Source organism: Chiloscyllium punctatum, chromosome 2, assembly GCF_047496795.1.
Source record: "Chiloscyllium punctatum isolate Juve2018m chromosome 2, sChiPun1.3, whole genome shotgun sequence".
Classification (NCBI taxonomy): domain Eukaryota; kingdom Metazoa; phylum Chordata; class Chondrichthyes; order Orectolobiformes; family Hemiscylliidae; genus Chiloscyllium; species Chiloscyllium punctatum.
Window position 1 is genome coordinate 144989697 of NC_092740.1, and position 15387 is coordinate 145005083.

A 15387-nucleotide genomic window follows, 5' to 3' on the forward strand; every position below is an offset into this window, starting at 1 on the left:
TGCTTTTTTTCATTCTGCCTGCAAACTAAATAATTTTTCCACATTATACTACATTGGCCTAACTTTTGGCGGGGGAAAAACAATGACTGCAGATGCTGGAAACTAGATTCTAGATTAGAGTGGCTCTGGAAAAGCACAGCAGTTCAGGCAGCAACCGAGGAGCAGGAAAATCGATGTTTCGAGCAAAAGCCCTTCATCAGGAATAGAGCTTTTTGTTTCAGGATGTGGTTGAAGAGCTTCAGGGCAGAGGAAATGACCTGGGAGTTGCAGAGTGAGAGGGACTTCCTGAAATTCTTGTAGAGAGAGGAGGAAAACTTCTTCAATGCAGGCATCCTTGCAGAGGATTCGCAGTAGGGTTAAAATCAACTAGGTAAAAACAAGAACTGCAGATGCTGAAAACCAGATTCTAGATTAGAGTGGTGCTGGAAAAGCACAGCAGTTCAGGCAGCATCCAAGGAGCAGGAAATTTTTCCCAAAATGTCGATTTTCCTGCTCCTTGAATACTGCCTGAACTGCTGTGATTTTCCAGCACCACTCTAATCTAGAATCTAATTTTTGGGCACTCATTTAATTGATTGACACCCATCTGAAAACTCCTTATGTCCTCTTCACAACATACTTCCCCACCCATCTTTGAGTCATCTGCAAATTTAGCTGCCATGGCTTTCCTCCCCATATCTAAATCATTGTTATAAATGCTGAGGCCCCAACACAGATTCTTCTGGGACTCATCATCCTGCCAATCAGAAAGAGAGCTTTTTCAAACACATTCTCTCTTTCTGTCAGCCGGTCAATCTTCTAGATATTTTTAATTAACCTGTTCAGTGATGTTATTACACATCTCTGGATCAGATGGGACTTGAACCCAGCCAATCTTCTATCCATTCAAATAAGTGAATATTTAGGTCCTATTTGGTGCAATTATCTTTTATGTGGCACATCAAATCCCACTGAAAACCCAAGTATAGTATCTCTACCGGTTCCATTATCCAAAGCATAGGCTAACCCTTCAAAGATTGACATAAATTGATTAAGCATGATTTCCCTTTCACAGAATAATGCTGATTCTTCCCAAATAGCTAGAGTTGTGTCCAGCTATAAGCTCCTCAGTAATGATTCCAACACTTACCCTGTGACAAGCCAATAGTTTCCTCTTTCCCTCCCTTCTTGAATAATGACATAACATTTGCTACATTTCAATCCAATAGAACCTTATCCAAATCTATGAAACTTTGGAAAATCAACATCAATGCTTCGACTTTCACATTGGTCCCTCTGTTTAAGAACCCAGGATGAAGTCCAAATGGGTCTGAAAGCCTGTCAGCCCAGAGGTCTACCTGTTGGCTTCATCACACTTCCCTCTTAATTGTAATTTCACCAGGTTTCTCTCTCCCTTCGATTTACAGCTATTACTAGAGTGTTTTTGTATTTTCTATAGTGAAGACAGAAGCAAATATTTCTTTAATTCAACTGCCATTTATTTATTATATATTAATTTCTCCCCATTCTCACTATCAAGAGGATCACTCACCTTACTTAATCTTTTCCTTTCTAAATACTAGTAAAAACTCATTATCTGTTCTTCCTTTTCTAGTTAGCATCCTCTCATACTCTAATTTCTTTCCCTTGATTAATCTTGTTGTCATTCTATGCCATTCCTTATCTTCTGTCCAATATCTGATCTGCTAATCATATTATACTTCTTCCTTAATCTCAGTACCTTCCTTAAATTCTTATGTTGGCCATAGATGGTTTGTTCTTCCTTTGCAACTTCTTTTTTACAGTAGGAATACATTTACTCTTAAATATACTTATTTTGAAATATCTCTTAAATATCTACCTTTACTTCTATATGAGTCTATTCCTGAACTTAGTGTCTCAGTTCATCTTAGGTGTGCAGTTTTCGAGCATACATAATTGCCCTTTTTAAATTGTAAAATACTAGTCTCAGACCCACTCATCTCCCTTTAAAGCTGGAAAGGAGATTCAATCTACCTAGAGATGCCTTTTCTCTGTGGCCAATAATTAATCTTGTCACCAAGATTGGTACAAAAGACCAAGATACCAGGAGAAACCTCTTCCCTTTTTTCCAAATAGTACACAGAATTATCTAAGCTTTCCCAAGTCTTAATGTTCAGCATCCAGTCAGTGAGAGAGTCTTCAAGTGTTACTTGAAACTGCAACTTTCACACAGGATGTAAAGGTTGCCACTTAACAAAACCTGACATTAACCAAGGATTCAATCAGTCTCTATATTCAGAACATCCCTGTCTGATTTGGAGTGTTAACAAATGGCAGAGAAAACATAGTTCTGCCTGGGGGTGGTGACAATAGAAACAAAATTCACATTTGGAAGTTTGCTTTCAAAGATCAAAGAAAACTTACAGCCCAGGAACAGGCCATTCGGCCCTCCAAGCCTGAGCCGATCCAAATCCACTGTCTAAATCTATCGCCCAATTCCTAAGCATTTGTATCCCTCTGCTCCCCACCTACTCATACATCTGTCCAGATGCACCTTAAATTAATCTACCGTGTCTGTCTCTACTACCTCTGCATTCCAGGCATCTATCACTCTCTGTGTTTCTTGGGCAAAAGTATGGCAGGAATAAAACTGGGATTCTTATTTTTTAAAAAAACGACTAATGTATTACCTTCTTCAGTTGTCTGACTTTGATAGTTGCTAGGCCAGATGAATATGGAGTCTGTTGAGTTCACATATAGCCTATGATATCCAGCAATCAAACACACAAGGTCTTTAGCATGATGAGCTTCCAGTAACAATGTCAGAGACTGTAAATAAAAACACAGAGTCAGTAATTAAACTTTTCCACTAACAGACCTAACCTGAAAATGATATCAACTCACTCATTTTAAAGATTTTGCTCAACATTAGCTTCCTTGAATTTGCTGGGAGCAGTGTTTTCCCTCATTTGTTTTCCTTCCAATCTATAGCGTGAAAATGTTGTACAATGCAGAAATTGCGAGTTGATAAGTGAGGGCAACAGGGAATCTAAGATCTGGGCAAATATTGGATAAAACAATCTATTTCTTTAACCACGAAATTCAAGGATTGAGAAAGAAGCAGGAACAATAGAGAAGGCAGGTGAATTAGTCAAATTGGGCTCAGAAAGAGAAACAAAGAATCAGAAAAATTGCTTGGATACAGACAAAAAAAAAGTGAAAGGAGAAGTGAAAGCAAATGTAAAAGGTTGCAAATTTCTAACAACATTTATTACAGTTTGGAATAATATCTGGGGTTTGATTTATTCCTCTTCTGAATGGGAGAGGTGGATTGTGTTATGAAAACCTAAACTTCATCATTAAAAATGTCTTGATGTTGTCAAGTACTAACTATTGCCAACTTCCTGAAAGGAAACTTTGCATTTATATAGCATATTTCAGAGCCACTAGACATCACTTTACAAACATGGATTATTTTTCAGATACCATCACTGTTCCAATGTAGGAGTGGGGTGAGTTCAATTAATCATTAATATTTAAATGCAACAATTTCTTATAACTTTCAGGCAAATTTGTCACAGAGAAATGGGGCGCATTCAAGAAGGAAATATGGAGAGTACAGGGCCAACATGTTCCAATAAAGGAAGGGGTGAGACCATTAAATCCTGTGAGCCCTAGATATCTAAAGATACACAGCAATGGATTTAAAGAATAAAGAGATACTTATGGCAGATATCCAGGGCTGAAAACAGCTGAAATCCTAGAGGAGTACAGAATGTTCAAGAGGGAACTTAAAATGGAGAATAGGAGACCAAATAGGTGACATGAAAGGATACTAAAATTAAAATAGAAGGAAATCCTAAACTGGTTTACAGTTAGGGTAAAAGAGAAGTGCCATTGGGACTACAGCAGTAATTTGTGCAGGGAGTCAGGGGATGTAGGTAGGATTCCAAAAGAATACTATGAGACAGTACTCACTTGTGAAATGGACAATATGCATACAGAAAACAGGGAGAAGGTCTGTGATACAATTCAAGAAATTATTATTGACAGAGAGAGCTCTGAGTGGTCTGGCTTAGAATTCGATAAATGTCCAGGGCTGGATGAAATATATCCCAGGTTGGTAAGTGAGGCAGGGACAAAATCAGGGACATTGCAATAATTTTCTATACCTGTCTGGCCCAGGAGAAGAGTCAGAGGACTTGAGGACAGCCAGTGTAGTACTGTTATTCAAAAAGGAGCAAAGGATAAACCAGGAGCTAGAAGCCAGTCAGTCTTACCTCGTGGTGGAGAAATTGCTTGAATGATTCTGAGGAATAGAATTAATTTGTAATTGGAGAGGCAGGAATTATGACTCGAAGAGACTGCCTTCCTCTGGTCTGCAGTGGCCTAGTCACTGCTGCCTTTGGAAATTATTCCAGTGTCAGCAGATTAGTGTCACTGGCATTCTGGGAAAACAGGCAAGACGGGCTGGCAGACAGGCAGAAATCCCATCTTTCCTTGGTAAATGTCCTTGGTACTTCCTCCCTTTCCTTCACTTCACTTTGCTGGGCTTGATCAGATTGGCCTGGCCTGGCTGGAAATATGCAGAGGCCTCCCTAGCTCAGGCCCGAGTTAAATTGCAGTCAGGTCTCTTCATGTTGGGATCATGGAGGTGCCAGTGCGGGTAAGTACTAAAGGCATCTGCTGTCTGATTGACAGTGAGCAAAGGTAAGAGTCACTCCCAAGTAACTTCATTGCAAAACATTAGCAAACTGAGGATAGGAATAATTGCTAAACAACTGTTATTGCAGCACAGGTCACAGCATCAAGGATTTGACCAGACAACAACCTGTATTATAAAATGTACCAAGCCCTTGTCCAAGCAAGCAATTAGCATCAACAGCCTTTACCTTCACATCCACCAGGTAGATGTTCACCATGCTGACCTTCTCACACTCAAAGGTCAATTCCAACTTCCGGATGTTGTTGAAGTTTGTTAACTGGTTTATAATATTGAGTTTGCTGTTAATAACTTGGCTGATACCATACTTGGCTCCGACCAACAATGTGATAAATGATTCTCTGTCCTGCAGCTGAAGAAGTTGCATTTCATTAGAAACTTATTAAAAAAAGTCGAGTTTAAAAAAATGAGCCAGGTTTCTGTTTCTCCCTACGTACCAGAAGGGTTGCGTTAAAGGTCTTCCCTCCATATGCTCGAAGATCACTCAGTATGTTCAGGTAATTCAGCCGGACTTGTGCCGTGGATATCAGTTGCTTCAAACAGAATGAGTGTATTTTAATATACTGGCATGGAAAGTTATTTTAATGAAAAGATGTCCCCAGCAGCGTTGCACTTTTGGCAACATTTATCAAAAATGGTCAAAGACATTCAATGGAAAATAATGGGAATCCCGCCTGGAATTTTCTAACTAGTGATTCAGTACAATGACAGACAACACCTATCAGCAAATCAGGTTATGCATTGGCAGCAGGTATGGCCCTGTGATTACATCCTCTTTAAACTCAATCTTGCATGTTAATAAAGACCCGACAATAATTCTCTCCTTCAATGCAAAAAACATGATTTTCAGCATTTCCTTCCCAGACATAATTATAGTTCTGAATTTTCAGATGTCTAGTTAATTTGCCATCTTCACATTTTGATTCCATTATTTACCAAACTAATCCAGTTGAGTTTATTATCATAAAACAACGAGGCACACTTCCTCTGATTTGAAAGAAATTAATGGAAAATCTATGTGAAGAATACATTTTATCTTTTATCTTTGTTGCATGGATTTAAATAACTGCTTTACAAAAAAAAGTTTTAATATCAAATAACCAATGTATATTCATGAAGCTCAATTTATCAAAGATATTCTTTATATTGTGAACAGTTAGTTTTCCTCCCTAAAATGTAATGTCCTGAACGTCTGCAGTTAACGCTGGGGATCACAAAGTGGCTGATAGATAATGATGAGCAATTTCAGGGGCTGATCAACTTCAATCTTTCATACACAAAAATATTGAAATGCTTAACTGGGCTTACAATATGAGAAGATTTAATTAAAACTTTTGACCTAATTATAAAATATGCATCTTTGAAACTGCAATTCCCAAGAAAGCAATTTTGTTTAAAGCACTCTTTACCAACAAGCTTCAACTTAATAGTGCTGGTTACAGTGGAATTTCCTACATCACTTCACAGCTGAGTAGGGGGATGTCTAAAGAGGGGCAGCAGAGGTAGAAGCAGTGGAGGAAAATACACAACTGAAGTCTCTTATTGAGGAATACAGCAGCAGAAAAGACAAACACATGACGAGGTTAAAAGGATATGGACTTGGAGGTCAAGTAGGAAAAGTTTCCTCGAGAAGTATGAGACCATACAGGGATTGTAAAAGTGTTATTAAAATGCAGTATATGGATAAAAAAATCGAAGGGTGAATCAGGATAAAGGATAATTCTGCACTGGTGCTAAGATTATCTTGAAGCACTTAGGATGAGAAGTAACTTACAGGCACGCATTAATGATTGGCTGACTGATAGAGGAGGTGATAGCCTAGTGGTGTTATTGCTGTTTTGTTAATCCAGAGACCCAGATAATGCCCTGTGAACTATTTGAATCCTGCCATGGAAAATGGTGAAATTTTAATTCAATAAATATCTGGAATTAAAGAGTCTAGTGATGATCATAAATCTATTGCCAATTGTTGGGAAAACTTCATTAATGTTCTTCAGGGACAAAGCTGCCATCCTTTGATGGTAGGTTCTTTACTCAGCGAGGTAAAAACAATGACTGCAGATGCTGGAAATCAGATTCTGGATTAGTGGTGCTGGAAGAGCACAGCAGTTCAGGCAGCATCCGATTTCGAAGCTACTTGGATGCTGCCTGAACTACTGTGCTCTTCCAGCACCACTAATCCAGAATCTTTATTCAGCGAGTTGTGAGTTCATGGAATGCCCTGCCAGTAGCAGTGGTGGACTCTCCCTCTTTATGGGCATTTAAGCGGGCATTGGATAGGTATATGGAGGATAGTGGGCTCTTGTAGGTTAGGTGGGCTTGGATTGGCGCAACATTGAGGGCCAAAGGGCCTGTACTGCGCTGTATTTTTCTATGATTGAGATGTTAGATATTCCACAAAGAGAATTAAACAAGATTCCATGGTACGATTTAAAGAACAGTAGTGGCCAATATTTACCACTCAGCCAACATTTTATCAAGATACCTTGGTTAGTTATCGTGTTGTTGTTTGTGGGAGCCTGTTTTGTGGAAATTGTTTGCTAGGATTCCTGTCCTATAACAATGACAACATTTCAAAACAGGTTCACTTGGTCTGAAGTATTTGTGACTTGTTTTGTGAAAAAGAAAATTGTTTAGTACATGTCTTTCATTCCTTTAAACAGGCCTCAATGACCTTGGGTTAAGGGATAACAGTTCAGATTCTGCCCTTTATGAGGGCCATTAACTCAGGCTGGATTCAAGGTGGAGGCAAATGGAGAAAATAGAGAGTTTAAAAAGAAATGTGATCCTTGGACACAATGAAGCTTAATTTCAATACAGCGCAGAACAGGCCCTTCGGCCCTCGATGAAGCTCGATTACAAGAGGGGCAGACCAGTATGTGTCATCTGCCAGTTTTATGGGTTTTTTTTCCTCTGGGTATGACAGGGCTTTATTGTGATGCCCCCTACAGTTGAATACAGCAACCATTCACGACCAGGTTCCCATATGAGGAAAGGCCACTTGGACAAAGCACCAAGGAATGAATAATGGCAGCAAAACCAAAAACTCGGAATGAGCTAACAGCATCAGGAGATGGAAACAGAGAAAACTGCAAAAGTTTATTTTCTCCTCCTTTAATAATTCACGAATACAGATGTGATCTGAAATGCAACTCAGACACATATTTAAGAGGCTTTAATAAGTAACAAATAAACATTTCACTGATTCTTAGAAGGCAAAGAACATTCACACTTTACACCGGCCTGCTTTAGCAACAGTATTAAAGTGTAAAGGGAAATATTTTCCCTTCAGTATAAAACTAGAAACTTTTGCACTTGGGATAATAACCTCTTCACATGTTCCTACATGTTTCAATGAAGTCACCTCTGACTCATCTAAACTCCTATATAGGTCCAGTTTAGTAAAGCCCTACACTAATCACAATGCATTAATATCCTTCCATACATATGGTGATCAGTATTGTACACAGTGCAGTAAACAGATTCCATAATCGTAATGTGCAAATGAACGATAATTATTTTGCTTGTTTTCTTCATTGAGAGCTATCACAATGCCAGGGACCCGGAATCAGTTCCAGCCTCGGGAGACTGTCTGTCTGGCGTTTGCATGTTCTCTCCGTGTCTGCGCAAGTTTCCTCCAGTTTCCTCCCACAATCCAAAGATGTGCAGGTTAGGTAAATTGGCCATGCTAAATTGCCTATATTGTTCAGGGATGTGTAGGTTAGGTGCATTAATCAGGGGTACATATAGCGTCATGGATAGGGGAATGGGTCAGGGTGGGTTACACATCAGAGGAACAGTGTAGACTTGTTGGGCCTAATGGCCTGTTTCCACACTGGAGGGACTCCATTCTATGAAATCTCCGGAGAGCAGGAAGGGACCTTGGTTTAATGACTCATTCAACAGATGGCACCTTAAGCATTTCAGCATGCCCTCATTACTGCACTGCAACATCAACCAAGTTACTTGTTCTCAAGTCTCCAGAATTGGACCTGATCCACAATGTTTTTGACCAAATGGCAAGTGCGCTACACATCGAGTCATGGCTTATGAAACAGCACAATTTTATAAAACAGCAAAACCACCAAGAAAGCTGTAAATCTGAAACAGATACCTGAGAAAGTTGGAAATATTCAGCAAGTCAGGTAGCATGCTTGGAGGGAGGAAAACAGTTAACATGGGGAATGCTTTGTCAGCACTGAGAGCACTTTGAGATGTAACAGTATTTAACCAAGGCATAAAAAAAACTCAAGGGTACATGCAGAAAGAGCATCTGTGATTGGGTGGAAAGCAGTAAAGATTAATCTTTTTTTAAAAACTCACTTTTACGTCTGGATAGCCGGTTATACAGAATTACCTTTTGTCCTGGTGCAATCAAGCTATGATTGTTCTTAAGGTGATAGTTAATACCCTTTCTGATATCTTTCTGTCTCATGTTATCAAGCAGAGTTGGTGAGACAAAATTCTCAATTCCCCAATCCTTCCTGAAAATAATAAGATTGCATTTAAAACTATTTAACTCCAAATCATAGAATTTTACAGTACAGAAAAAGGCTATTTCACCCATTGTGTCTGTACTGGCTCCCAGAACAGCTATGATATTTATGACATTGGAAACTATCCCTCCAAACCACTTACCATTCTGACTTGGAAATCCATTGCCATTTCTTCACTGTCACTGGGTCAAAATCCTGCAATTCCAACCCTAAGGGCATTGTGGGTCAATCCACAGTACGTGGACTGCAGCAGTTCAAGATGGCAGCTCACCACCACCTTCTCAAGGGCAACAAGGGATGAGCAAGAAATAGTGGGCCAGCCAGCATCACCCATGATTTATGAGTGATTTTGTTTTAATATCTCGTGTTCAATTAAGTAATAGTTGCATCTTCTGCACAATGATGGTGGAGTTGGAACAAAGAACCCTACCTCATAGAGCCATCTGGTGATCTGAAGCTGCAACTACATTGCGACAGTTGCCGTAGAGATTTCCAATACAGGGAGTGTCTGGTTTGCAAATGGGTTCCATTCTGGAGTTTGTTCACAAGTTGGTTTGTACACAAGGCAGCACACAATGCAGGACAATGGAAAGCAGCTATTCATAAGTACAGGAAATGTTTGGCTATCTGGTCGTTAAAGTTATGAACATGTAATGGAACATATTCATAAGTACAGTCAGTTCTGCTATAATGCTATTGTTCTGTTCTTGTGCAAACCTGTGTTATAAGAAAATCACGTAATAGCAGCACCATTTAAACTAATGGGGCCATAGTCGTGTTATACTCAAAAGTTCACACTATAGAAACAGTGTCCCCAATTCGTCAATTATGTTATAGCGAATTCACATTAACAAAATGCGTGCTATAGCAGAATGATCCGTATGAGCATTCTTAAGGTGGACGTTTGTAAATCAGGGATCCCTGTAAATGATTCGGAACCTTGGGACATCCCAAAGTGCTTTATTGCTAATAAAGTACATTTAAAATATGGTCACTGTCATGATAAAAGAAACATTGCAGTTAATTTGTACACAGCAATTGCTGACACACAGCAATGAGAACTGAAAACCTGATTTTGATGAGCAATAAATATTGGCTAGAAATATCCAATGCATGTTGGATTTTTAAAAAAAAACTCTTGTTTTCTCAGGAAGAATATACCAAGTACTGCACTTCTGCTTCCTAGTTGTGAAACCTGAAAGACTTCAGAAAAGACTTGCAAGGATATTGCCCGGGTTTGGAGGGTTTGAGCTAAAGGGAGAGATTGAATAGGCTGGGGCTGATTTCCCTGGAGTGTCAGAGGCTGAGGGGTGACCTTATAGAGGTTTACAAAATCATGAGGGGCATGGATTGGGTAAATAGACAAAGTGATTTCTCTGGGTGCGGAGGTCCAGAACCAAAGGGTGAGAGGAGAAACATTTGAAAGGGACCTGAGGGGAAACTTTTTCACACAAAGGGTGGTGCGTGTAGGGAATGAGCTGCCAGAGGAAGTGCAGGAAGCTGGTACAATTACAACATTTAAAAGGCATCTGGAAGGGTATATCAAAAAGAAGGGTTTAGAGTGATATGGGCCAAGTGCTGGCAAATGGGACTAGATTAAGTTAGGACATCTGGTCGGCATGGACGGGTTGGACCAAAGGTCCGTTTGCATGCTGTACATCTCTATGACTCGACGACTCTATCAGTGGACTGCTGTTACAGCTATTGAGGTCACACTGACAGGGTCTGGGAGTGAAAGGTGTCTGGGCCTGTTTTTGTGTCAGTAGAGATTGATGCTAAATTGACTTCCATTCCTATCCTAATTTAAATTCGGGTCTGGATGAAATTTAAAGAATTACGAAGTGCCAGGGAGTTAGTCTTCAAGTAGATGACTAAAAATAAGAATCTAGGATTAATTACACTTAAAGAGTAATTCTATGACATGTTAGTGAAGTAACTCATAACTGAGAAGTTCCTCTCGCCTGGAGTTTCACAAACACTGAGTGCTGTCAATGAGGAGTGTCCTTAATGAAGGGTCGAGTTGCTAAACTCATGCAAACAGTGCCTCACCAACAGCAAGTTCCTCCAAACAAACACCTCACTAGCTCGGAATCTTATGAACAAGGTAACTGACTAATAAAGAATCTCCTTAATAAGGAGTTTCAATACAAGGAAGACTAGCTAATGAAGGATCACACTAATGGGAAGATTTGCCAATTAAGCAGCTCACTAAGAAAGTGTCTGACTGATGAGATGGATTATGAAACAGGGGTCTTGCTATCAAGAAGTCCAGAAAGTGCCGTGTGAACATAGTGTGGTGTGAGGTGCAGCTGAAGCACTGCCCAGTTCAATCTGCTGAATGTATTGACTCACTCAATGTACTTCATGGAGACTTTCTGAGAATGGTTGGAGCTGAGGATGCATTCCTGAATTTGCAGTGCTGCGAGACGGATAGCAGTGATGTATTTCATCTCCATCGCAAACTTCTCCTGCAGCACATCATTGCAACTCTGTAAAAGAGATTACTAAAGGCAACACACAGCCATCTAGAAAATATCCACACAAATTGCCACCACTTACAAATGCTTTCACAAAATTACAGAATAGAATAAAACTATGCAACAGAAAAATGCCCCTTGGTCCATCAAGTATGTGCTGGTCAAAAACCCCTTTTCCAGCACTTGGTCCACACCTTTGTCTGTCTTGGCTTCGCAAGTGCATTGTGTTGCTGCTGGTCCTTTGAACGATCTGTCCAGTTAAACCAACACCCTAGTTCTTTCCTTATAGCTCTACATATTTTCTTTACAACTACATATCCAAAACTAATCAAAGGCTCTGTGGTACAGTGGCAGGAGTTTTGGCTACAAGTCCCATCTGCTCCAGAAGTGTGTAAAAACACCTCTGAGCTCTGAAGGGAGGTGATCATCTAGTAGTACAACTGAACTGTTAACCCAGAGACCCAGATAATGTTCTGGGGACCTGGGTTTGAATCCCACCATGGTAGATGCTGGAAACTGGAATTCAATAAAAATCTGGAATTAAAAGTCTAATGATAACCGTGAACCATTGTTGGTGAAAAACCCACCTCGGTCACGAACATCCCTTAGGGAAGGAGTCTGCCATCCTTAACGTCTGGCCTACTTGTGACTCCAGACCCACAGCAATGTGGTTTGACTTTTAACTGCCATCTGGACAATTCAGAATGGGTAACAAATGTTAGCCTAGTCAGTGATGCTCTGATCCCATGAATTAATTTAAAAAACAGGTTGAACAGAAATTATCTACAAACACTAAACAAATCTTACTGTCAAACTACATCCACCATTCTTTTTCAGGCAGTGAATTCCAGATTATAACACACTGAATATAAAACTTTCACCTCCTTTCTCTTAAATTATTTTTCTGCTGCATGGAATCCTGAGATTCCTGCAGTATCTTCCAGAACCGGAAGTCATTGAAATCTACAGGACTTCTGAGAGGGAGCATTGTTCATCTGCTCACTGTTCTTTTACCTTAAACCAGTGCCTTCTGGTTAGTAACCAAAGTGAAAATGGTGAAAACAGTTTCTTTTCATTTACTCAGTCAAAGCCACTTGTATTTATAGACACCCGTATTAAATCTCCCCTTAATTTTCTCTGCTCTACAGAGAACCACCTCACTTTCTCTAGCTGCTACAAAACTCAAATTACCAATCCCCATATGTTAACTATAATTTTAACCATGAATACAGAAAATCTCACAAATACCAAAATTGTTGGATGTACGAAAATGAAGTCAGTCTAGTTCACCATCTGCAATCTTGCTATACTAATTGTACAATGATAATGTTACTATTAACTAATCATGGTAATTCATCCCTAACTATTAATCTACAACAGATGCAGACAACACGTGTGCAAAACCACTGGAGGTGGGGATTTTGGCAGATCCAAAGTCACCCATTTCTCCTAGACCGGTCACACTTACCAAATGTCATGTTTATATGACACATCCAAAGTTGCTATTGTCTGAAAGTAATCTATTTAATTTTTATGTGAATCGCCCAAGCTGATTTACTCCACTCCCTTAGAGGTATGTTCCCCAACGTCCTCATTGAAATACTTTTAAAATTCATTTAGGGGATGAGGGTGTCGCTGGCCAAGCCAGCCTCTAATGCACATCCCTTAATTACCCAGAAGGTGGTTTCAGAGTGAACCACATTACTGTGGGTCTGGGTCACATGTGCATAGTTTCCTTCCCTGAAGGATTTTAGTGAACCGGATGAGTTTTTCCCAACAATCAACATTTGACCCTTAATTTCAGATAATTCAAATTCCACCATCTGCAGTGGCAGGATTTGTTCCCAGGCTCCTAAAACATTAGCTGGGGTCTCTGGATTAATACTCCAGTGATATTAGCACGAGGCCATAATCTCCCCTAATGTACTTCAGAGTATTAGTTTTGAATATATTCCACTTTAAGTGCAGAATACGTCCTCCGGCTTTATCACTCTTGGGAAACAGAACCTTATTTGGTGTGTGGTCAGTCATGATTATTATAAGCGGCTTACCATGATCCTTATAATGGGCTTACCATGAACCTTCATGTCAAATAGATACCTGTGAGTAGAGGTATTCAAAAGTAACTGGATCATCTTGTAAAAGTACAAGTGGATCTCTTGGCAGGAAACAAACCCTGAAGAGGCACCTATAATCACGGAGCTCTCGCTTCTGGACCACCTGTGACAAGGTAGAAAACATTTATATCAGGAATTAACTTCTTATTGTCACACTGTGGAAATAATCAACAAAAAAATTTCTTTAAGCTTATGTTTTAAGAAGAAGCATTTTGCACTGGGTGGTGTTGTGAAACAGAGGAGGGAAGCTTCTCTGGATACATTTGTTGATATCAGCCTAGGTTTCCTTTTGTTAAATAGAGGCCCAGTCCCCAAGTTCTTTAATTACTTGCAATGCAATGCTATTTTTAGCAGTCTCAATAAAACTTGTTATTTCTATGCTGAATCAATTTTCACATACATTTTGCAGTTGAACATACGAAACATAAGCATTAGGAACTGGGGAAGGCCATTTGGTCTTTCTAGCCTGCTCTACCATTCAACAAAATTATAATTAACATGTACCTTAACTTCACCTTCCTGTACTATCTCCATATCCCTTTGTTCTTTTAGAACACAAAAATCTGCCACCCTCTACCTTGAATAGGCTCGATGTCAGACCATCCTCAGCTCTCCAAATACAGTTATCCAAAGATTCACGACTCAACTCTCTATCCCAGTCCTACTTGAGCAGCATCTTATTCTGAGGGTGTGACCCTATGTCCGAGATTCACCAGCCACGTGGGAACTTACAAAGGGGGGGAGTGACAGCCAAGGGGAAGGCTCTCAATGTGGACACGGCACCTGAAGAAGGATGGACCACCACTCTCTTTCCTCCTATCTTTTAACCAGTCTGCCTAAAGAAAGAGCTGACCCATGCCAAGTATATCATGGCATCGCCATTTAGATCAAGTTAACAATTCCAAATGCCTGTTATTTTCTTTTAAAAATACAGTCTAGTTGCTGATATTGGCACTCACTCATGTACCTTCATTTTATCAGGAGCAGGTTGGAGTGGACAGGAAGGCAGTAAATTAGCCACCTGTCATATTTTATGTTACATGGGACATTAAGAACAGTCCCATGGATTTCCATTCTATCTCCTCACATTCTTCTGAACTTCAAGAAACACTGAATTCATTTACTCAACCTTCCAACATAAGACAATCACCTCATTCTAGGAACCAGTCTGACTGGTCAAAGCCCCTCTTCTACTGTCACATCCTTCCTTCGGTAGATGGACCCAAACAGTACACAGTCGTTTAGGTGTGACCTCACCAATATCTTGGAATTGTTGTGCGAAGACTGTTTGACTCCTGCATCCAATCCAATTTTTTATCCAAAGTGAACATACAATTTGCCTTCCCAGAAAAGTGATTACCAGGAAATACCACAGGTAATGCAGAGAGACATCTTCTTCACTCCTATGTTGTCTAATATTGATCAGCATTTCTGAACCAGAATTTGATAAAGCCAAGAGATGCTGCTTTGTTCAAATTCCATTTACAAAGTCTCCAAAAATAGAACTTTTCTTTAGGCGTCAGCAGATGGAACTATTTAAAATGCCAGACTTGGACAGCAGTCCAATGTTAGGTAACAAAGCCAACAGATATAGAGGCAAAACAGAAGTTGAC

The 15387-nt window shown here is 39.8% G+C and overlaps 1 protein-coding gene across 1 annotated transcript in view; it reads right to left on the reverse strand.

Annotated features, from left to right (window-relative positions):
• Positions 1-15387, reverse strand: part of LOC140492530 (FERM and PDZ domain-containing protein 1-like) — a 43826-nt gene that overhangs the window by 8272 nt on the left and 20167 nt on the right. Inside the window, exons 8-13 of the mRNA XM_072591464.1 lie at positions 13758-13877; positions 11533-11669; positions 9042-9168; positions 5122-5217; positions 4854-5036; positions 2652-2790 (exon numbers count right to left, since the gene is read on the reverse strand). Of these exons, the coding sequence (XP_072447565.1) occupies positions 2652-2790; positions 4854-5036; positions 5122-5217; positions 9042-9168; positions 11533-11669; positions 13758-13877 (802 nt within the window). The remainder of the gene's footprint in view (positions 1-2651; positions 2791-4853; positions 5037-5121; positions 5218-9041; positions 9169-11532; positions 11670-13757; positions 13878-15387) is intronic.